Below are 24070 nucleotides of genomic sequence, written 5' to 3'. Positions count from 1 at the left end.
TCTATAAAGAAAGCACCCATATGTCAGATCTGTCTATGCATTCTTTATTTGAGGTTGCTTCCCTCTGAGGATTAACCATAGCATTACTTTCCCTTTTACTCAGCTTTTACCCATTTATTAAAATGTGTTTCTTTATAGGACTACAGAGTTTGGTTATTTTCTCCTTGCAATGTAGCCTAATGAATTAAAATAATTTTTATTTTAATTTTGTATCAAAATGCTTCTCTCTGTCAACAGTCTGGAAATCCATGATTTCCTTTTCTGAATAATGACCATACTCCTGTCACAATATTATGATCTGCCACTCTCTTCAAATTCGCCACCTAATCGGTGTAATTATTGAGTTTTCTTTAACCACAGTTCCTGCAATTACTGCTTACTAAAAAATAATGGGAAAGTTATAAACGTGTTATTACATAGGTGTGTACTGCTATTTCAGTATCAGTACTGAGAGATTAAAAAATATAAACAATTAAAAACTTTGAAGAAGTTGTCCAGGAAGTGTGCATATTTAATTCCCTTCTCATGAGGTGGCAGAATGCTGGTGGTCAGTTCATTGCTTTAGCTGTGTGCTGCAAACCCAGCCACTGCCCTCACCATTGCTGAAAAAGGGGCCTTTTGAGGAAATTATACATAAGAGATTAACAAGATTTTAATTCAAGTTTAATATATTTTCTTCATGGCATCTATTTGCCAGAATTTGAAGGAGGACAGGGGCGGGTGTGTTTCTGTGTTGGGAAGGGGGGGTGGAGTGGTGTTCCCTTCATTTTTTCTTTTCTTTTTCTGCCTATTGTAATTTTACTATGAAATCCATAGAGTTCAAGTTCTAGAGCTACTCTGTGTTCCTGAATGTGTTAGATTGTTAAGTCACCTCTAGTTAAATGATTAGAATTTGGACTGAAAGTGCTGGAGTGGACAAAACCCACTAACATTCCCATTTGAACCCTTTTGGCTGAAGGTTAGATTTTGTGGACTAAGGTTTTTACTAAGTTCCTACAAAAATAACAGGAAATCAAAATATTTCTTAGTGACCTCATCCTTTACCCATGAATACTCATATACCTCATCAGAGGATTCATTCAGAATGCAAGGACTACTCTCACAGCACTTTAAGAGAAAAAGATAGACAACTCTTTTCTGCTTCATAATGGGTTGAAATTGTCCAGACCAGACAGAGAGCACTTAATCCTATTTTTTGTGGTGTGTGTTGGGGAGGGTGGGTGGATCTTACTTGAGCTGCACCCTAAGTGACATGCAGCTGATGGGAAGTACGAGCCCTTTGTGATTGTGTAGAATGACTAAAGAATAGCTTCTGGTTTTCTTTTTCATTTGTATACTTCCAGATGGTTTTATATTTTTATCATTAATGTCCTATTCAAGGTTCACAGTATTTTCCAATTAAAAATTTAGTCTATAATAAAGTTGTAAAACTTCTTTTAATTTTAACACAGAGATCTTTGTAGAATTTAATTTTAAAGCACTGTACAATTTGTACTGATACAAATCATAGTTGAAATAATGATGGGAGAAACAGATTAATTAAAATAATGAAAATTCTTTATACATTAGAATAACTGAACAACAACAGTTGCAGTGGTTTTCTTGTATTTTCTAAAAATATTGCGATTGTGTTAAAAGGCTGTGCTTCAGTTATATTTAGTGTATTTCCTTTCATTTTCTGTTCTTTTCCAATCAATAATTTAGGCTTTTTTTCTGAACAAAAGGAATAATATACCTACAGCACTTGCTTATCTTGTTACTGCTATGCATAAATTAAGGTGAGCATTTGTGAAGTGTGCTACACAAGGTATACAGTGGCTTTGTGAAACCATTATCTAGAGCATATTTATGAATAGATCTTACTAGAGATAGAGATAGAACAGAGATATGAAAAAGGAAATTAAATAGTAAATTACTTGAAAGCAGATCTTTGATAGAGAAATAGATAACTTCCTGGCGTAGCAGTTGCAGAAAATTATGTGTCAAGAATATTGTGAGGGGAGAGGAAAAAAAAAAAAGATAAAAATGGTGACCTTTAACCATTCTGGACATTAAAGGGGAAAATATAAAAGCTTAATACAAATTTTTAGGGTTTATAATTTGTAGTTCAACATTTATCTTTATTTTATAACTCTTCTTATAGCTTGTTACATGCTGACATTTAGCTTCAGATACTTGACTTTGGAAAAGCTAATTAGTGAATTTCTTAGATGTCATCAACAGTAACAGATTTATAACAATCTAAAATCTTTGATAACTTTAAAAATATAGCATTTCACTGTATTTATTTAGTCCATATTTTTTCACATTAACTATCTGTGGTTTTTCTTTTAAGTTTATTAACATCTCAGACATGGCCTCACAAACTGTGTGCACACTTGAATAAGCATGGCAGCCATTAGATAATATATGTTGTAGGGGTTTTACACATGATGTAGCCTTCACGTTAAGACCTTGCATAACTTTGCAGGTGCAGTTTTGACCTGTATTTTAAAAGCATGTGAAAATCATGGCAATTTGTAGGTTGATTGCACATGTGTGGCATTGTCAACGCATTCCTCATTCGTTACCCAGGAGTGCCAGAGCAACCTGAAGTTTGGAATTTCCTCAATTTTGAGTACTTAACCTTGCAAAAGGTCACTATAGCTATTTGTGCTACTGTCCCAAAACATGCTTCCCATACTCTCACTCTCCTAAGCATATTTTCTTACAGACAGTGGGGCTCTGAGCACAAGTTAGAGTGAAGACTTTCTGAATCTTGTTTGTAGTACTGATGGATTCCCTCTGTAAACAGAACAGTACTAAAGAATCTTATGGAGCTGAAAGCCTTGAGAATTTGTTAAAAACACTTAATGATCTTTTACAAAAATAGACGTTTAAAATGGTTTCGTCTGGGACAAAATTGTCCTTTGAAGGTTCAAGTCAAAAAGTGATCTACTGATCAAGTTGGTTGTCTACTTCCCTTCAATGTGTTCCTGCCTTTTCAGCAAAACAAGAGAATTAGTTTTCTTGAAAATGAGTGTTAAATCTAATTCAAAATAGAGAAAGCTTTGCAATTCAAATGTGCTACTTTAAATTCTTTGTCTCTGACTATAGATAAGCAGTTTTGTTGGTATAAACCAACAAAAAATCATGACCTAGACACCTACATCAACTTGCCAAAATGCAGTACTGCATTTTGTTTATGCAAAACAAAAACCATACACCATAGGTATTTGTATTAAGTTTTGAAAAAGGGTGGGAAAAATAAAAATAATTGTAAATAGCTTCAGATATAATGTGTAGCAAAAGGAGGCAGTTAAACCATAATGGCCATAACACCATAGGATTGAAAATCTGAGACACAAAGGTTCTTTTGTGGTTTATATGATGTGAGCTGTTTTTCAGTACATGAGTCACTTAGTTCTTTCACAGGCTACTGAAAAGATTCCTAAGACCTAAATTTAAACAAGTTTTATGAAACATGGGAGTTCATTAAATTTAAAATCAGAGCTTCTCAACTTCCTACTGTAAGACAACGAAATGGATCTGAAGGAGTCTTTATAAAAATCAAAGTAGTGTAATTTTTATAAAACAAGATGCCTTTATTTCCTCACAAACTGAATGTTCTTTTCTCTATGCTTTCAGAGATTCATTTTTTTCGTGAAACAGTATTGATGTTACCAGTAGCTTACTACTTCTTACTACAAACTATCATGGCTTTTGTACTAAAAAGATGTATTTATTGTCTCGCAACACTGTATTAGTTAGACTACTGGTTTCACAGGCCCTAAATGCACTTATATTTGTGTGTAAATAAAAAGACAGAGAGAAAATGTGTGCAAGTATTTGTTCTTATTTAATAAAATGTGTTGATCCTGTTTTTCCTGTGCAATGGAGACTCAAATCTCCATCATAGCTGCATAATCCATCATCTTTTTTTCACCAGCTGTGAGGCTGCTTAGCTTGTGTTTCTGGATAGGAGAGAACTTATTGTTGTACCTAAGTATACAATACCTAATGTGCTGCACATCACAGTTTAGTCTATAAGTATGTAAAAGGAAAAAGATTGAGTAATTACATAATTTGCATAAGAAATTATAGACAGTTCTTGAAAATTGTCTCAAGGACTCCATGTGTGGTTGTAAATAAAGCTCAGTTGAAAATGATCTGAGCTTCTTGAAACCTGCATCTGAATGTGGTCATTAACATTTCTAGGCTTGGAAATTTTTTCCTAGGGCTTCCTGCTAATCCAGCTTAACAGTTGTTCCCTGTAGTTAAAGATCTAAAAGCAGAGATTTGAGGAGAAGCTAATATGAGCTATGATTCAAAACACACCAGTTGTGATGTATTTTGCATTACAGTATTAGAGGAAAGCAGTGTGAGCTGCTACTTCACTCCTTTGACAGTAGGCTTAGGAACAAGGAGGCTGAAATATGTCCCGTCCGGACCTTACGACTAGTTTGCATAAATTCACATTTTCAAGACTATCTTCATGAGGAAAAAGAGACTTGTGCTTCAAAGAAAATTACACTCTAGTCTTGAAGGAGAGAGGAAGAACTTGGACAACCTATATGCTTACTGAGTAAAAGCTAAGGTAAAAAACCAAAGTTCTCTAGCAGTGTAATGATGGACTGAAAGGCCAGAGAAAATGTAGGTTTGTAATTTTATTCTAAACCACTGTTGGTCATATTTCAAAATTGTTACCCTTGATTAGTTCAGCTTTCTATGAAGTCATCCTTACCCCAGCATAGAACTAATTTTTGGGTTTTGTTGTGGAGCTTTTCTTAGATTTTTGCTGTGTTCTGGACTAAAAGAGTCAGCACTTTTAGGAAAATCTTTTTTTAACCACTGATGGTTGAGCTGTGTCTTACTAGATTTTTTTTCTAAAACTCAGCCAGTTTTAGAACAAAAATAATGAGATAATAAGGATGAATGCAGGTGAGCAGAAGTTAAGATACAAGGAAAAGTGAGAGATCAGAAATAATATCTACTGCTAAGAGTGATGAAAGTTGGGTGTTGGATTAATGTCCAGAGTATAAGCTGAGGAGAGTTGATTTTCAACTGGCAAGGCTTTCTGCTTCTTTCTTTACTTCTGCTTAGTAATTTATTTTGTAAGCCACCATTAGTGCTGTTTTCTGAACAGGTTGTGTATTTGCCCAAAAGGAATGTTTCCTTGAAGCCATTCAGCTAATTGCAAGGAACTTTGAACTAAGTTTTGCTTGCATGGTCAGGGTGTAGGAAATGTGTAACTTACAAGTGGTTTTTCTTTCTTTATACTTATGTTATTCTTTCTTCTATACATATACTGGGCAGCAATGTTTAACCTCCTTCATCCACTGTCTGTCTGCATGTGGAAGCCAGAATTGAGCTGCTTGGAATGTCTTAGTTTCAATACTTCTTTTCCCTTTCTTTCTTTCTTTCTTTCCTACTCCTCTAAGGTGGACATTTATGATGATTAATTGTGTTCCAGTAATACTCTAGGAAACCATGGTGTGGAGTATTATATAAACATAATGACAAAAGATTCCCCTGTGTCCTGTTTACCCCTGGAAAAAATGAGGCACAGAAAGACTGTGATTTGCTCAAGCCTATAGAACATTATTCTTTTTGCAAGAGTTCAAAACTGCCCTTATTTTTCCTGGGTATCTGTAAAATTCTCATGCTTAAACCACATTCTTCCCTACTTCAGCTATCTATAATAAAACTACACACAAATTAATTACTGTTGGCAGAGTATACTGGTAACATGTAGCATTTTGTTTGCACTATGGAATCTCCTTTTTGCATCAATCTGCAAAATTCTTACTGTCTGGTGCTAAAACTTAGAGTGTTTGCAGCATGATGATTTAAAGGTTTAAACTCATGCAAAGAAATACAATTATTTACTCCTACGCCCTTTTACTTCTATTTTTCAGGGTGTGTTCTTCTGGTGAGCAGTATGTATCCTTCTTAATATGAAACTACATGGAAAGCAAACAGGAGAAGCAAGCCTGTGATTTATTTGAATTTAGGCACTAAACCAGGAGCTTTCTCAGTTTAAATGCTGAGTTAAACTTTTCATTTCTGTATTTCTTTACCTAGTATAAAGTGCATTAGTTGTTGCTTTCAGAGGAATTCTTAATTTTCCATTTCAGCCAGGATCATAGAAGGTACTACAGTGCAACCCATAGCAAACAAGTTTAAAAATAATTTCACAGTGGAAGAGTGTATTTGATGGGGAGATGTGAAAGGTCATGTTCTCTCAGCGATGCACTGAAATCTGTGGGTAGCTCGTGTTCTGGACAAAGAGAGTTACTTGTGGGAGAGCTTTGTAACCTCTCTTAAGTTGAGTACTCTGGCCCCTATCCAGCCAAGCAAAGCACTTTTAAGTCCTTGCTTAGTATTTGTGATCCCAGTGACTTGAAACTAGTGGAATTTTGATTGCTGAAGGGTAGAATCTTCAGCATATCTAAGAGTTATGCCCTGTATATACTCAGCATGGTAAGGGTACAGATATGGTTCAGGTTCGCGTTTTTGTCTTTCTGGTGGTATCAGACACAGGTACATTCCTCTCTCAACTGTGCCTGCTTTTTGAAGTCTAAATACAAATCTTGAATAGTACTGATATATTGAGATATATATATAAAAATTATTTCTTTCCTGGGTAATAACCTCAGTTGAAAGATTTAAAATTATTAATTAAATTGAGCCTTTCAGTCTCTACTTCCTTCATTTATCTTTAGTTGGTATTAATCAAAGAGATGTTTTGCTTCTCAAGGTTTAATGGAACCAGTACATATAAGAATTTACAGACTTGTAAGATCATTACATCTTTATTCATGTAAGGAAACAAATACTGTGTTGTCTGTTTACTGTTACTAGCTAAGACGATTTCAAAGTATCTTTATTGTCATCTTCAATTTAAAATCCTGTACTATTTACGCTCAAAATGAATTCCCAGTCATAAGTATGTGGTAAGTCATAAGATATACCAGCTTTTGTGTGGTGTTAGGTAATTCAGGGAACATGAGTTTGCCATAAGGATGTCTTTGATGATTTTAATTTGTTGCATCCCTTTTTTGTTAGCAACGAATAGAAAAATATTTCCTTCTTCAGGCTTCCTTTATATTTCTTATTTCATGTGAACTTAAATGGAGGAAAACTTGAGGCAGCAAGTAACAGTAAGAGAAAACACCTGAAAATTCTTGAATTGACTCTGTCTCAATCACGAGATGTCAAGCTGTTGTTCTTTCCCAGTAAAAACATATTACCACCTTCCAAATGTCCCTACACAGGACAGGACTGTCGTCAAAATCCACCTTAGATTACAGCTATGGAAACTTGGCACGTATGCCTTACACACGGACCCAGTTCTTGAGAGTTCTGAGAAATTATGACCTTCCACTGTTGTGTAAAATGTGAGACTTTGAGGATGCTTAGAATTCTGCCAGTCTAAACAGTCAGTTGAAGACCTTAGGATGAATGAAGCATGCATATTGAGTATGCCCAGTCTCAGGAAATCACAGAACATATAATCCCTGGCTGGCCCTTCCTGTGCTCCAGCACTTCAGAAGTTTTATGTTTATAAAACTGCGTTTCTTAAGGGCAACAGTTTTTCCACTTGCCAAGATTAAAGAGAGTGCATATATGGCTTTTTCCCTTGATGTTTTGGTAGAGGCAAATCAAATAAAGGCATGCCCAAATGTGTGAATTTCATTGTGATTGAGTTTTCCTACAGAATTTTAAATTACTTTCTGTAGAAGGTAGATGTTACCAGTAATGTTGTAGCCATGATAATCTAAGGATGGAGGCAAGATGTGATACGTAGTGAGGCATTTAGACTGGGGAGGGAAGATGTCACCAATACTATCAAGAAAGTTACAGTGGTGTGTATGGTATGGCTCTATATTTGGTGGTGTAAACTGCCTACCTAGTATAATTGAACTCATGAACAATTGGTTTATATCTGTATTCAGCTTCAGTTTAAAGATTATAGCTTTTATTTCACAACTAAAGTATTGGTTGTGGTCCTGAAAGTGTACGGTTGGTTTGGATTGTGTGGATTTTTGTTTGCTTGTTTCTCTCTTGCCTGTATATAAAAAGTATTCACATAAATAACATGAAGAATACTATAACAGAATGCTCTATTAAGTTTTTTCCATTCCATATCTATTTTGAATTGTCAGTTCATTGAAGGGGGAGCTACCAAAGCTGGTTATGAAGTAAATTTGGATCCTGTCTGCAGTTTTGGTTTGAAAAGTACTTGCTAAGCAAAAAGACAGAAAAAATTAGCATGGAGTTTTTCAAAAGAAAGAGTGAGAAAACTAGTTTAAAGGTCTTAATCACAATAATCAAGGAAGGTAGATCTTTAAAAGTAGCATCAATGCTACTTTGTGTGTGTATCCCTTCTGGAAAGTGACTAGTGAAGCACTATGGCTAAATGAAAAGATTTAAGAGGTTATATGACCCAAATGGCTCTTACACCATTTGGAAATCTGCTATTTTCGTTGCAAGAGTTGAACATTGATCTGCATTAGGAAGTGCATAAACAGAAACAACTAAGCTGGCATGAGTAGGTGAGAGTATAGAAATACACAGGAAAATATCTCTTAGTGATTAGAATACTCAAATCCAGCACAACTGTTAGTTGATCCTCTCCTCAAAAGGAAATAATTCAGGAAGACGATGTTGATTTATAAGGTGAAATTGTCTTACGTAGCAGTCTTTGTAGCACCTGATACTGAAGAAGCTTTATCTTGGACGTGGTCTTAGCCAGAAATTAAGATGATATCTCACTTTCGAGGTCTTAAAATAGACTCATAAGCAGCGGAAGTCAGCAGGACCAAATAGCAAATATTCCAAGTTTGAAAAGAGGTTGAGACTATATGTAATACTTCAGTAGCAAAAATGAGTGTTGCTTTAAAAAAAATATGAAATCCCTGCTACTGAGCCTTTCAAAACTTTACAAATTTCTAGGGATGGTTTTGCATTGTTTAAAACAATTTAAAAAAACCCCATATGCATCGTACAGTAGAGTTCAAACCACACAATTTTTTGCACAGATCTAACAGAATTCTTTGTGTCATTAAAGCAGTGGTTGAAGAAGACTTGGTTAATATTATTTAGAATTTTCCTGAAAGCTTTGAGTAAAGTTAAGCATTGGGTTTCAAATTAGATACATCTGCTTGGGGAAAATAACTTAGCAACTAATTTTCAAAGGCCCAGTAATGATTTCTGTTCCTTTCATAACTAAGATGTAAATTACGTTAAACACAGCAGTAAAACAAAGAATAGTATAGAGATTATTATAATCCCCTTGTGTAGATCAATGATGCATTCTTCTAAGGAATACTCTATGCTACGTAGATCCAACACACAAATGATCAAAAGCCTAAGAAAAGATTTTCCATGAAGGGAGAAAATGTGGTTGTTTATGCCAGAGAGAACAGGAATGAAGACATAAGTACAGTCTATTATGTACCTGAGGCAATGAATTGTAAAAAAGGAGGAGGAAAAAAAAAAAAAAGTAGAGCAAGTAGAAGTTTTCCATCTGATGAGTTCTGAAAGAAACAAAGGGATATTAAACCAAGGTCTGAAATTCAGGACTAAGAAATTACAGCTCATTTTAATGTGCATCTCATTGAAACACAGTAGCAAGACAAAAAGATTTGGAGATATTAGAATTTGTATTGCTTATAATTCTTCCATCAAGTGAGATACGTTTATTGTTGTGCTTATTGTTCTTGTGAAAATAATATGGGTGCTGGAGGGCTGGCAGGAGGGAGTTGTTGTAATTTGGAGAGCTATTTGTAATTTAGAGAGCTAGCAAAGTTTCATTAGTCATTTTTATTGCTAAATTGTTGGGGTTTGTTCTCTGAGGGAAGGTTTTAGACCTGCTCAAGGTCATATATTTTTCTAGCTCTGGTAACACGTTCTGTTTTCATATAACTTTCTTGTCAAAGAACTGCCTTCGTCTTTCTTAAGTTGCTTAACGCTGCTGTGTGGAGATTTCTATGTAGCTGAGAAGTTAGTGACATCTCATGGTACCCATGGAAAATTACAAGTGATTGGTGGTGAGGTTTTGACATTTATAATTTAACAGACATTGCAAGTGTTTTCTAGATCAGAATTCTTTTTCAATATGCTTGTACATATTCTCATATTTAATTCTTCAGTGTTTGTTATTTATCTAGAGACTAACTCAAGTATTCGTAAGCCTGAAATACTGATACTTGTCAGTTAGCATCTGAAGTCCAAATGTTGCAATGTGTAGTACCTATATATTTGTCATTTGCAAAACAGTTGTTTAACATTATTGTCTCTCCTGGTTTCACTTGGTTTAGGTACAAAGTCAGCTACAGAGTATGCTAATGGTGGTTATGATATTGTGTCACCTGCTCCATCAGTATACTTGGGCACATTTCAAATTTTGCATCTGCTGGAAGATCTAAAGATGGCACTGGAAATGCTAGAGGATCCTCAAGAGAAAGAAGCATTGCGAAATCAAATTCCAGGGGCCACAGCAGTGTGTATACGGGAGTGGTTTGAAGAGAATCTGGTGAGTGATTATTTATAGCTTTTCCATTTTGTTTGCAAACAGCATCGGTTCGAGTATTTTTATTCTTCAATTATTTTTATGATAACTGAAATCTGCATACTTAGAGAACTACAGGGGATGGCAAACAATTTATGTGCTCTTTAGAAAGAGAAAAAAGCACTTTATGTGCTGATTACTAAAGCCATGCAGATATAAGAGTAAAAGAAGTTGGTAAAAAAGCTTACTTTGTCCTTGGTGAGAGAATAGATAGTAAAAATGGACTACCAAAAAAGATACCTTTTCTGTGTTGTTTTTTGTTTGTTTGTTTGTTTGTTTTTTTGTTGTTGGTGGTTCTTTGTTGGAGGTAACAAACAAGTTTATAACTAGTCATAAAAACTAGTTTCGTTTTTAAACCACCAATTTCGAATATGGTGGCATTGTCTGTTGAAGGGACAGATTCAAATTGGATGACTCTTCTATCCTTTCCCTCACTACATTTCTTTTACCTTAACTATGGGTAGTATGAACTTCTGAAGTATCTTGTACTCCAGGCAGTGGTGGTAAACACAAGAAAGCTCTAGCTTCTGAATGTGAGACATTCATACTGGGATAGATGGGGAATAAACACGTGACTATACTGGAAAAGGTTAAGGCTTACCAGGTGAGGAGCACATCTTCAGACAGACCTTAAAAGAAGACATCCATTGGATATGAAGGAACAGAAACAGCAGTGCCAGAACACTCCTCTTCACCAAGCCTGCCACTGCAAGTGAATAATGGTTTCTGAATGAGTAAAACCTACCTATCACTTCGTCAGCTTCCGAAAAGTTTTCTAGATGAATGGATTTTCTTCTGGCTTTGTCACTCTTATGAGATTGTGCTTTTGTTTGAACTTGTCAACTGATATTTTGTTGGCATTCTCTACAGAGTGCAGATCTATGGCTGGAAGGTCCTGTTTAGGACTGTATGAGAGAAAGGAATGAGAATTTGGTGTCAGTTTTGAAAGCAAAAGGTGGAGGCCATGATTAATTTGGATTTGCAGTGTTAGATTTTGAGTCCATATCCTCAGGCCAGCTCTTACTGACTTCCTGACATACCAGAAATTTTAATGCTTTTTCAAAGCTTTGCAATAGCTGAAATATATTTTTAATGCATAAAAGACATAAATTTTTGGAGTTGTTCACAGTAAAGTTGGCCCTGAACTACTAAGTTGAAGAGTTTGAAGCTGGTGGTCTGGCTTTTGGCCCTTCTCTTGCAGAAATATTAATTAAGCTAGCTTTTCAGCTCTACAATGTAGGGAATACTTCATGTTTTGACTCCTCATATTAATCTATTTCTTCTTTTCCATGGAAAAACAGCCAAAACAGAAGCCACAGTTCCCTCTTAGAGTTGCAGTTTACTTATGTCCAAGAAATCTTGTCCAGTGCATCAAGAGTGGCATTCATTTGCCCAGTGGCATTCATTCAGTCTGGATTCAGAACCAACAGAACAGGGGAAAGTGGTAGCATATCTCCAGTGCAGTATGTTGAGATCACTGTTTTTAAAATGTTTTGCGCTGTTCTGTGTTAATGAATTCTACACTTCTTTTAAAGGCATGCAAAAGGAGAGTAGCACACAGCTGCTGTGACCGTTATTTGAAAATGGATAGTAATCTATGTATCTGTAGACCTTTTTCATATTTTTTAAAAATGTAAATAATTTGTAAGCATGCACACAGCTTCCATGGACTTCAAAAATGGAAGTGCTTCCTCCACTGAAAAGCAGCAGTTTGACTTGGGAATTGAGAATAAATTCAGCTCAATTCAGTAGAATGGAATATAGAATCATAGAATGGTTAGGGTTAGAAAAGACCTTAAGAGCATCTAAATATGTATTTCATAGTTATGGCTATTATGAGGTAACAGCCTCAAGCTGCACCAAGGGAGGTTTAGATTGGATATTAGGAAAAATTTCTTCACAGAGAGGGTGAATCAACCTAGTTGATTCTGTGAGTCTGTCCCATACTGAAAATTCCTTAATTCCAGCCCAGTGCTCTGAAACATGATACTTGAGATGTGAAAAAGGATAGTTAAGCTATAGAGAATGAGAACTCTGTAGCTCAGTGAATCCATTCACATTGGAAGCACAGACAAAGTTTGGTAATCATTAGTCTGTGAAATGTTGGAGTGTCATAAAAAAAACCCTGCTCAGTGCCCACGGTTTAAACACATTGAGAATGAAGCAGTTCGTGGATTTATTAAAGACATAATTAACTAGAAATCAGTGAACTATATAGTTAGGTTCAACATCAGCAATGGAAGAGATAAACCAGAATACTAGACGCTTAAGGAATGTTTAACAAACACCTACAAATTTCAAATTCAGTTCTGTAACTAATTCCAAAAAGCTGGAATCGCACAGACATACACACATATGCATTCACAAATACATGCACGCGTTTCTTCTCACAGCTGGGGCTGGTTACAAGCATGAACAGCCTCTTCTGTGGATCTGGGTTCCCCTGTTTACATACATCTAATGGACATGTGGGTGCTTTAGCTTTTGTGTGTACTCATGGAGCACCCTGCGGTCTGTTAACCCATGCACTGGGGAGCAGGAGCCCCACAGGCTCACGCAGGCACCCCTCAGGTGTGCGTTCTTAGATGCTGCAGCTGGTAACTATCAGGTAAAACATTATTGCACAGAAAATCCAGATGTTCTCAAGTGGAATTTGCTACAAAGTGTCTCTTCTAAGTACTCTCTTTGAAGTGTAGGCTAATGATTCCTTGCAGAGATTTGCAATGTATTTTAATTGTTGCATTCACCTGAAAAGTTATATCAAACAACATTTGCTGACAGTAGCCATAGCTGAATTGTAACAAACTTTGGAGTGGATGGTGAACTGATACTTTGAGCTTTTTTTTTGGAGCTATTACAGGCTGAATTGGAGGGGGATTTTCTGTTGTGGACGATTAATTCCACATCTGTTTATTTTTGAGGTTAGTGCACCTTCCTTTGAAGCTGAAGGGCTGCTCTAGCATGTACTGAATAAACCACTGGTTTTAGAGAATACTGCAGGTGCTTTGTTTCTAACATTATACAGGAATTGGTGAGGTCAAAAATATTCCCAGCTGATCCTCACTAGGAATACATTAGAAACTAAAGATACAAAAAGCAGCCTGATGTTTATTTTAAATGTAGATAAGCATGCTCCTTTCAAGAAAAGTGTTATTTTATGATTTTTCTTTACTTAAATGCATGCTTGAAAATTGCATTAAAAACCATTGCAGCTGCCGTCCTTAATCAAGAGTACAAACAATGTGCCTTATGCAAATAATGTGAATTTGTGTTTTGCTACTGCCCTATATATTTGCTTTTATGGAAAACCACAGAAAGGAGAGTCAGAAAGATGACTCAGGACTAATTGCTGCTGGATAGTATCAAACAACATTTAACAGCTAGCATTTTGGTTTAAGCAGAAGTATGGAATAGAAGTCCCAACTATTTTCTTGTATGCTGCTTCTGCATTAGCAATCATCAGAACCTAGTGCAGCCCTGAAAGCTCTCTGAGGCAGAGGTATGGCTATCCCTACTAGTTGTGTTTGTGCCACACAGCCTTATGTGGGATTGCAGGTTAGAGGACAAAAGTGCCAGAACTTTCTTTGTGCTGTTTATTAGTATTGGAGTATCATCTAGAAACTAACACCTGCAAAAAATTGCCCTGCTGGCATTATAAATAAGTAGCTTTGCAGCTTTGGTAATTGCCACTTCGTGTGCTGAACTACACCTGGTGTTTAAATAGGTAAGACTGGAGTTTAGCCTTTTGGTCTGCTTTGAGGCACATTGGCTTATTACTGACCAGTCAGGAAGCTTCTGTGATGATTATAGATCCTATAGCTGGTCTTACTTGAGTCTTCGTTTTCTCAAATTCCATAGTATCAATCTATGGAATTTATCATACGTTAAATATCACTAAGTTGTGGTTTGTGGTTAGTTTGATTTCTTTTGGTTTCATTTGGGGTTTTAGGGTGGTTTTTGTTGTTGTTGCTTTGGTGTGGTTTGTTTGTCTCTGTTGTTGTCCTTACTGTAACTGTTCTGCTCTTTGGTCTGTCTGCTGTAGGTATAAATACCAAAGATATGGGAAATTTAGATGTGCCTAGAGTGTGAAAACTTTAGACATCATGTTTCATACCGTATCATACCTTGCTTACTTCCTCTTTTGAAAGCATCTGCTTTATTACTTTTTTATGGAACCATTGGTAGTGATTTGATGGAGTTGTATTTTGTGCTTATCCTCAACAATCCCCTAAGGAAGAGGCACACCATTTATAGAACTTAAGCTTTTTGAAAAGGCTCCTTTTTGCATTTCTGTGGTCTGGGATCTGTGAACACGTCAGGTTCCTGAGTTTACAGTATAACTGAGCACAGCAACTGTGCTGCCACTGCCTTGAGATAGATGAAATAGGTTTGACAAAGTTAGGGCTTAATTTAGCACGATTAGTGCCATATATCGTAGAATGAGGATTTAATAGTTGCTCTAACTGCACAATTTTTTTGACGAAGTTAAATGGAATAAAGCATCTTTAATTATAGACTTAAATGTATTAAAGTTTTTTGCCTTGAAGTAATGTCTGGAGTGTTTTACATGTTTTATGACTGTAAATTCTTTGGCCTTTAAAACAGAACAGAAAGTCCTGGAGATTATCATGGAGAATTCTTATAAAACAATTTTGTGTGTAGTTTCAATGCGTCTTGCTAAATATTTTAGTATTGCTAAATAAATAGTGACCACATGACATATCACAAAGCAGGTAGTAATTTCAGCATTAAAAATTAACTGCTTCAGTAGCAACTGACTGTTTGACTTGGTGAGCTGTGAGAGAATGTATTTAGTTACAGTTTCATTTCATAACTCTAAATGAGCTGCTGCACTGTTAATTTGTCTTTTTTTATTCTCCATCTCTTTATGGAACCCATTTCTGAGTAAAGAGCAACCCTAGTGTTCTTACAGTGGTGCTGAAACAATTTTAAGCATAACTGAAAGCTTCATTTCCAGGATGACAAAACATGATCTTCCTTCCAGTGGAACATCTATATTTAAAGCAAGCCACTTCACCATGTAGCTTTATATACTGACCATTAAAATGTTGATTCGTGAAAACTCATTAGTATTTTCCTGAGTATGTTTTTTTCTTGGAAGCCTAATTCTGAAAACCTTTAGATATTTTCTAGATTTGAAGAAACAGAAAGGGGGAAAGAGCAGAAGAGATAGTAGAGGAATGTGTGGTAAAGGCTATTTGTTAAAATAATGTGATGTATGCTGTGCTTTGTCTCATTTTGTGCCCTGTGTTTTTGTAGTGGTAAAATGAGACTTTTTAGCAGAAATAGGATTTTCTTAGAGTTTTGATTGCCATTTGGTCAGGATTAACATTCAGAAGAGATTATTTCCACTGCATGTTAAAATCAAGGATGGTGGGGTTTTTTCTTTCCCAGTGTCTTCACAGGGACATGGATTAAGCAGTAAACCCCAGTTCAGAATTCTGACTTGGTGGAGTTTGTGAAGTTTTAAAATTACTTTCGAGTTTTATTTTAAGCATATGTTAGTGCTTTGCTGAAACATAATGACAGGTCTCTTTATTTCACTGTTCTCTGAGATTCATTTTGCAGAGTTATCTGTCTAGAACAGAGACAGAAAATTACCGTAATGCAGAGCACTTCAGTGTCCTTGAAAACATGTTTTTATAAAAGTATCAATAGAATTTTTCAGCAACAGCTGAGTGGGAAGAGAATATATTCTGAGCAATGCCAGTTAAAGCCAGTGTATTTATCTGCTGGTAGGTCTGACTGTAGAACTCAATTGTTGAGAGTCACGATGGAGATATATATAGATGAATCTTCCCATTGCCAAGAGGTATTAACACATGTTAAATTGAAAATGGACCAGTAGAGCCCACTTGGGACAGTGTAGAAAAGCCGTCATTCCGTAAGCATTCATGTTTATTTTTGCCAACTTGAAACATTAGATGGATATGTTTGCTGAGCAGTAGTCAGAGTTGAAAGTTATATGAGCCAGTCCTCTGCTGTGCTCCCGCTCTTTTTTAATGAGTTAATGATGCATGGAAGCCCTGGACTGGAAGATCTGGTCCTCTCAGAGTTCCCCAAGCACATTAGAGCGATTCACAGCACACAAGAAACAGCAGTGTCCTTGATGTGTGGAGTTATTTATAAATACTAGACAGCTCCTTGGAGCTAGTGGAAAGGGGATGTACACAGCTCGCATGGAATGCTTGTAAGTCGGGCCTGATTTTTTTTTCATGTTCTGTGGTCGCTTTGTCTGGGAGTCAACCCTATCATCTCTGACTGTGACTGCTTGCTGTAGTAGCTGTCAGCACAGGTAGGGAAGTCTTCTCTGCACGAAGAACTAATAGAAGCTTAAAATATCTTCGCAGTGAGTAGCACTGATGTAGATCTCTCTCTCTCTTAAAATGACATGGTGAGATTAGTTTTTGGTGTTTTCTTTCACCCTTGTAATAGTCATTAATGTTTAACAGAGACGCCTTTGAGCTACAATGACCAGAAGTGATTAAACTGAATTGTGTCATGGCCTTAGGCTTAGCATACTCAAGGAAGAAAGGTGATATTCCTGTTATAACAGCAAGGCCTGTATTTTTATATGTTACTTTTTCCAAGACTTCAAGGCAGTCTATTGACATATTGTGACAGTTAGCCCTTGGACACCATCCTCACCTACACAGGTATCCACACCTTGATACTGTCAGAGGAAATAGAGGACTGCTCTGTAGGAGGCCATGATTGTATAGGGAAATTGCATGTTAGGCTTCAAAAGCATGAATATGATTCATTCAGTTCCATTTATCTAACTTAGCTGTTGGCTTTGGTGCCTTCTTTCGGTGCCTAGGTGGCTGAATATCACATTAGTTCATCTTTTCTTTTGAGTGTAGTGTTATGCGCGGTGTCCCTTTTCATTGTAGATTGTGATCTGTCACTAGAATTTGCAGATGCACTGCTAGTGACTGATTTAAATGTGATACACTGTATTAATTTAACAAATATTAATGTGTAAATGTAATTGCTCCAAAATATCTGGGGTTTTGATTGTAGCTAGAGAAAACATTGGAAAGCGTTTTCCATGAAGTAATGGACAGAGGTATTGGTAAGAGAGAATTATTTCATTAAACGATGGTATTAACAGATAAGTTATAAATAAAGAGGCCAGAGGCAAAATTTTCTTTTTAAAGGTCCTGTATATAACTTTTTTTCAGATTTCACAGATTTTGGGTAGGCTTACATATATAATTTGCTGAATGTTATCAGTTATGACAAACATAGCAGTAATATAATTCACAACAATATAATTCACAATATTATTTTGTGTTCTCTTTTAGAATAATAGACTAGTAATAAACAGACCTGTATTTAGTTAAAATGCAACTAAATGTATTTTCAGGTTTTGTGATCTTTCAAAAATGGAAACAAATTATGCTTATTTTAGACGTATTACACAATATATTGGCATGCTGCTGGTCTTCACAAGTAGATAAACATGTGCTTGATTTTCCTGAAATAATGAAATGCTTAAGAAGAAAATAACAAGTATTTGTATATTCCTTATCAGAAATAAGGGCCTTGTAAAGATTTATCTGCAGATTATTCTAGTTTGGGGGTTTTTTTTGGTTGTTTGGTTTTTTTACATTTCTTTCTGCTCTGATATGTAGAAGAGAAAATCTGATGTGTGCCTACATTTTCTTCTAAACAAGTTTAATGCAAAAAGTTACAGTTCTTCTAGAACTTGGGCTGGAAAAGGCATTTCAGCATATAGCAAAGAATGTTTGAAAATGCCAGGAGTGTGCAAATGTCTGTAAATGAATTAATAAACAGTAACTTCATCTAAATATTGGTAATACAGTCTTCATGCAAGCCAAGGCTTAGTTATTACTTGACCAATAACCAGAAAGGACATAGTAGTGCTAGAGATACCTGATACAGCCTGCAGATGGGAATGACTCCAAAGATGTCAGCACCTGTTTGAAGTATTACCTTCCCCCTTCCCTGAATATGCAGTAAGGGTGAGGGTTAACCATGCTGGCTTGGAACTAATGGCTATCCAAGCCTGATAAGTTCTGAAATACAGATTTTAATCAGAGAATTCAGCTATTAGGATTGAGTGCATTTTATGCTGGGAAAGAATTATTTGTTTATGTGTGTGTTAACATATATGAAGTATAACATAATGTATAACATTATTTCCAGTCTGTTTCCCCAGATAGATGTTTATTTTCTATTTTAATTATAACAAGTAAAGCAAATATGCTCATATACAGAATGCAGTATTTTATGCCCTTCTGTTCCAAGAGTTTCATCTTTCTCTGTCACTTAGGCGTTATCAGTTAGTCATGACTCTTAAGACAAATTATCTTGTTGGAAATGCTTCATCAATATTTCTGGAGCCATTCCTCACCATGTAAAAAGGATTTCTTCCTCTGTTCTCTTTTGCACAAGTGGCCTGAATTATTTTTTTTTTTTTAATACAAGTATTCCTGTGCAGGCATATTCTCATATTCGCTCTTTCTTCACTCTGAAGCTCTTGCATTTTTTTTTTTGCAGCATGAGAATGGCAGGTGTGTGAATTGGCATGCTGATGAAATTTTTCCCTTTTCAAATCTGGTCCTAATCCCTTTGTTTCCAAGGCAACCCAAATACTAGAATTGGGAGGAGCGCAGAGTAATGGATGTAGGAAAAGTTGATATTAATTCTTGGGAATGAGGAAATTTTTGTTGCAGGTCTGTACTCAGCTGGATTCCTCTGATGAGGCTGGGAAGACGCATAGTTGCTCATTTCAGTTCTTGGCCTGAAAAACTGAGTGTATGTTCTTCCAGTGTTTTCAGAGGCTGATGGGTTTCAAAACCAAAACTATTTAAAACTTATTGCTCAAAAGGAAGAGAGGTTCTATGTTCTATGGACCTGGACCTAATGGAGGCTGGAGAACTTCTGTGGTGCTTCATATTCCTATGCCCTCTGACCTCCCAGGCAATGCTGTGCCAATACAAGAAGGCTATTGACAGTTTGCATTCGTGCTGCTCTGAAACATGACAAAACCCTGTGTTTAAGCACAGAGTAATTGAATAAAAATAAAAATTGTTAAAATAGCAGTAATAAATATAGTTTTATTATGTTCATATGACCTCAGCTAGGTGGAAGAAAGGGGGAAAGTAGTGGCAAAGCAAAGAACTCGATGCTTCCTTGGCTCTGCTGTTGGTAGGAGAAGAGAGAATACTCCAGACAGTCAGATAGCCCTTGCCTCCATAGTTCTAATAGGATTTGTGGATGTTTTCTTGCCTGCTCATATGTCTGGAATGCAGGGACATGAGAAGTGTAACTGGTTGTTTAAAGCATTCTGTTACTTTCAGTTTCAGTGTTGTTACGACATGTCTGTTTACTATTTGAAACATTTAAAATCTTGTTTGAAATATTTTACATTCTGACTAATAAAACAATGGATTGCTTAGGTGAGAGTTTTTTATGGGTTATGTATCAGCAGATATTCATGTGCCTAGCACAACTGGTGGTCAGCAAATGGAGCTTTTGGTCCTATCAACAGTGGCAGCACTCAGCAGTTTTCTATGGAAGTACAGAACTGGCAAATAAATCCTGATGAATTTTCATACAGCTTGCGGAGTAAAAGAACTTTGTTAATTTTAAGCATTTTAGTGTCCTACATTGCATTTATATTGCCGTGATGAGTGTTTTCGTTTATGTTTGGAGATGACATGTAGAAATAAACAGTATGGTGGGGGAAGGGAGTAATAGCTAGGTCCTTCCCTGGAGTAACACTCAAGGGTGGTGCTACGGCAGTGATCGTGGGGAGTTTTATTTGTTTGGTTTTTAATTCTCTGCTGAACTAGAAGTTAGTATTTGACAAAGAACTACACAGGGACATGGATTTCCTAAAAATAAGAAAAAAATACAGTGGTAACCCAGTGAAGCAATCTTCAGATTGCAACATATTTTCCTTATTTTCACATTGCCCAGAGAGGCTAACCTGCCTTTCCAGTGAAATGGAAAAGTATTCTAAACTACTCTGGGGGGAGGAAGGGGGAAACAACACAATCGATTTGCATTCAGTTGGTGTCCGAAACTCTTTCAGGCCAAAGCTCAAGCAGGATAAATAGTTCAGCATGCAGGTGACAGGCTAAAAGCGAACATGTGACCACCTGGAAGGTATGTTGTCAACATTCGTGGCTGATAAGATGAAGAAAATTCAGACACGTTTACCTTCTAATCAGGAAGAATGACTGTAGCAGAATCTAGAGGCCTTTGCATGAAATCCAGGAGAAATGACAAGGCAGAAATAAGGTATGTTTGTCATTTAAAATCCTTTTAAGAGGGGAAATGGATATTCACCTAGCTGCAGACGCTACACCAAGGCACTAGTAAGTGGAGTGATAAAGTTTTTCTGTGTTTTTTTTAAATGAAAACCAAAATCATTAGCCGATGATGTGGGGTGGTATGTTTTAAGAGAGGGTATGCTTCCCGCTTCCCTAAATGAGCCTGAAATGATAGTCTTAGAGCCTATGTTTTGAAATGCATGAAATCTGGAACCTGAGTCTCGGTAGTGTGGTGCTATGGGATATGCAGTATTTTGAGATAAATTTTGATGTATTTGTTGTTCTCCATAATTAGATGACTAGTTTTCTGGGGGGAAAAGTGTCTTAAGCTGTAGGGAGTTCATGTTTAATGTCAAGAAAACCCCTATTCTGTCTTTAGTTTGTCAGCCATGGCAGAGGCTGTCATGCATAGAGAAGTGTGCTATATTAAGTGCATCATAATTTTTATGATTTTTTTTTTTTAATGGACAAGGTACTAAGGCTTTTGCCAGATGGTGTGAGCTATTCAAGAAATAGCTGCTCTCATCAACTTGAAGACACATAAAAACTTCTACAACCAGCATAGAATAAGTACATTCTATGTACAGAGCAACCCAAGTCCTCTTCAGATCTGTCTTGTAGCATGGTTTACTTTTGGAAATGATCTTGTCACAGTTACTGGTGATTTGAGGTATCCTAGCACCTCGAGAAAACTTACAGCACTAACTTTCTAAAAACTAGTAATATTTTTCTTGTCATTGTTGTGACTTTAAGTAACAACAGGTAAATTCATACATGTAGAAAGCTGGAAGTCTAAGTTTATGTTGTTCCCTCTTACTTTATATTGTTGAAGGTTCATCAAATAAAAAATATCAAGGATGGTTGAAATAATAAAAGCCCACATCCCTTGCAGAAACTCCTTCACATATTTGTGACTTTCACAGTTTGGAATGTGAGTAGATGACTAGGTGAGGCAGGTCCCTATATGAACTGCTTTTCAGGGCACTATACAGCTTCAGGCTTTGAGTTCTTTTTATATATCATTAGTATTGTGGGCAGCTTTGACACTGGCTCTTCCAAAATGCTGTTTTATTTCACCTTAAATGCAGGGGTGAGTTTGGCTATAGAAACTGGAGAAAATGGGGAGATAAGTTCTGAGATCATCACAAGAATTTCATGGAGACAGCTGTGATTTGGTCTCAATAGGCACTGCCCAAGCAATTGTCCTTGTGTGTGCAACAATCAGTTGTTCACTTTAAGTCCAAAACCACTTTTAACTTCTGGGAGATACAACGTTGTAAACTGGAGCTTATTGGGGAAAAAGTAGAACTTAATAATAACTACTGTGTGGAGGCACTAGAGGACACCGCAGTAACAGGCAACACTTTTAAACTTCCCTTCATGCCAGAGCATTGCTTTGCATATGTATTTATCTTGGTGTGGCAAGTTTGAAAAGTTGCTGTGCTATGGGGCTTCAGCTTCAGCAGGAACAGACAAAAGTCTTCGAAGTGTATCATCATCTTCTGTCAAGATGGAAAATTGCCTCTTTGGCAATAGCAGTAGTTATGGGGTAATTAACTTATCCACAGGATCGTCCTTGAATTCCTCCTCTTCTATAATGTCTTTTGAGAGGACAGGCAAGTAATTCAAAGAGCAGAACTTATTTTTAGGTTTAAGTCTGATCCTGAAATAAACTGAGAAGTCTGAGTAGTGTTACGATAAAGAAGGAGTAAAACAGAGACAGGAAATAGGGGGTCTTTGGTAATGAGTTCCAGCCACTCTTGAAACAGAAAGCCAGAGAAAGCATTACTTGCAAATAGTTTCTCAGTGACAGCTTAATAATTTTTAGCTTGTTATTCAACATTAAAAGGGAACAGTTTCTGCAGATATATACTATTCTTGAAAGATCCTTTTTTAAAGATCATTTAGCAAGTTATATTTTGACGTTTTTAGAGTTGCATTGTTCTTCTTGTTAACCGATCTGCTGTTTAAAAAACCCAGATGTTTGGGGGAGAGTCTGAAGTTTATACAGTCGTGCGTTATATATACATCTGTGAGAAGCATTCGGGATAAGACTCTGGGACAGAGGCAGAAGATTTATCTTAAAATGTGAGCACGCTTTCGAGATTTTAGAAGTTGAGGGTTGAAAGGGGAAGAAGTTACAGCTATATCCTGTAGAACAAAGCAGTGTTCTTGCTTCCAAAAGTTTCTTTTAATCCTGGGAATGTGACTGCTGAGATGGGCCCAAAGCATGGATGGTGAGATTGATATTTACAAGCATTTCACGTGGCTAAAGAGGGTAAGTGATCTGCTGGGCTTTGTTTTCTCTTTATAAATGCACTTTAGAAATCTTAGTGAGAACTCTCAGCTTTGCAAAAGGAAACCAACCGAGTGCCTCAGACATAAAATTTGTAAGTTTCCTTATGAGAAATAAATTAAAATAATAAACGTTTCTTCATGTAGGAGGAGGAGGCTGGGGGGGGGGGAGTCAGCTGTCTTTGTCTTTAAAAATGAAACTCTAGAATCAAACTTAGAACAAATGGCGATAGACTCTAGCAAATGCTCATGCTTTCCTGAGATTGTAAAACAACAAAGCATATCCTACATGGGAATCTGGCAAAAAAAGGAGAATATGTTTTTTACCATAGTGTGGTTTAAAATGAAAAAAATTGCTTGCACTAGTTATTTGCTTAATCAATACCTTCATCAGGGTAACTGTATGAGACCTTTTAGGATGCCTTTGTTTTGAATAAAAAGGGTGGTACTTTTTTCCTCTGCATGTTACTCTGAAAAAATTATGTTTTTTAAAAAGACAGTGCTATTAAAATCCAAATTTTGAGCTGAACTTGTCTGAATGTGAATTAACTGCATGAGATTGTTTTTGTCTTACTCTAAAAGAAAGAAGTAGGCTTGTGCAGTTGTCTCATCACCTTAGAAAAATTACTTTATTTTTGTCAGCTTTTAGAGTTTTCAGGTTCTAAGTATTTATTTTTCAATATTTGGAATCCATTAATAGGATGTGAATAGATCCTCACAGTGGACTATTTTTAATTACAGTATTAGTTGAATTGTGCATCATGTAAGCAGCACATTTTCTTGTTTACCTTTAAAATCAATTTTAACTTGTGTGTAATTTTTTTGCAAATTCTATGCACACCATTAATGTTAGTACTTCTGTATGGCACTGGATTAAAAACACACATGGATA

General features: G+C 36.2%; 1 protein-coding gene across 9 annotated transcripts in view; it reads left to right on the top strand.

Moving 5' to 3' along the window:
• The window catches only part of PPFIBP2 (PPFIA binding protein 2), a 107024-nt gene that overhangs the window by 24067 nt on the left and 58887 nt on the right, over window positions 1–24070 (top strand). For 6 of the 9 annotated variants that reach the window (XR_003990916.1, XM_030482517.1, XM_030482520.1 and 3 more), the window contains exon 3: window positions 10305–10519. Coding sequence is in view for 7 of the 9 variants with exons in the window: in XM_030482517.1 (XP_030338377.1) it covers window positions 10305–10519 (215 nt within the window). In the remaining 2 variants the exon portion in view is untranslated. Of the gene's footprint in view, window positions 1–10304; window positions 10520–20706; window positions 20852–23068; window positions 23162–24070 lie in introns of those variants that run through there. The other 3 variants (XM_030482522.1, XM_030482521.1, XM_030482523.1) reach the window with 2 other exon arrangements.

This window comes from Strigops habroptila, chromosome 4, assembly GCF_004027225.2.
Source record: "Strigops habroptila isolate Jane chromosome 4, bStrHab1.2.pri, whole genome shotgun sequence".
Classification (NCBI taxonomy): Eukaryota; Metazoa; Chordata; class Aves; order Psittaciformes; family Psittacidae; genus Strigops; species Strigops habroptila.
Note: the sequence above shows the minus strand (reverse complement) of the source record. Positions and strands in the feature narration are given on the sequence as shown.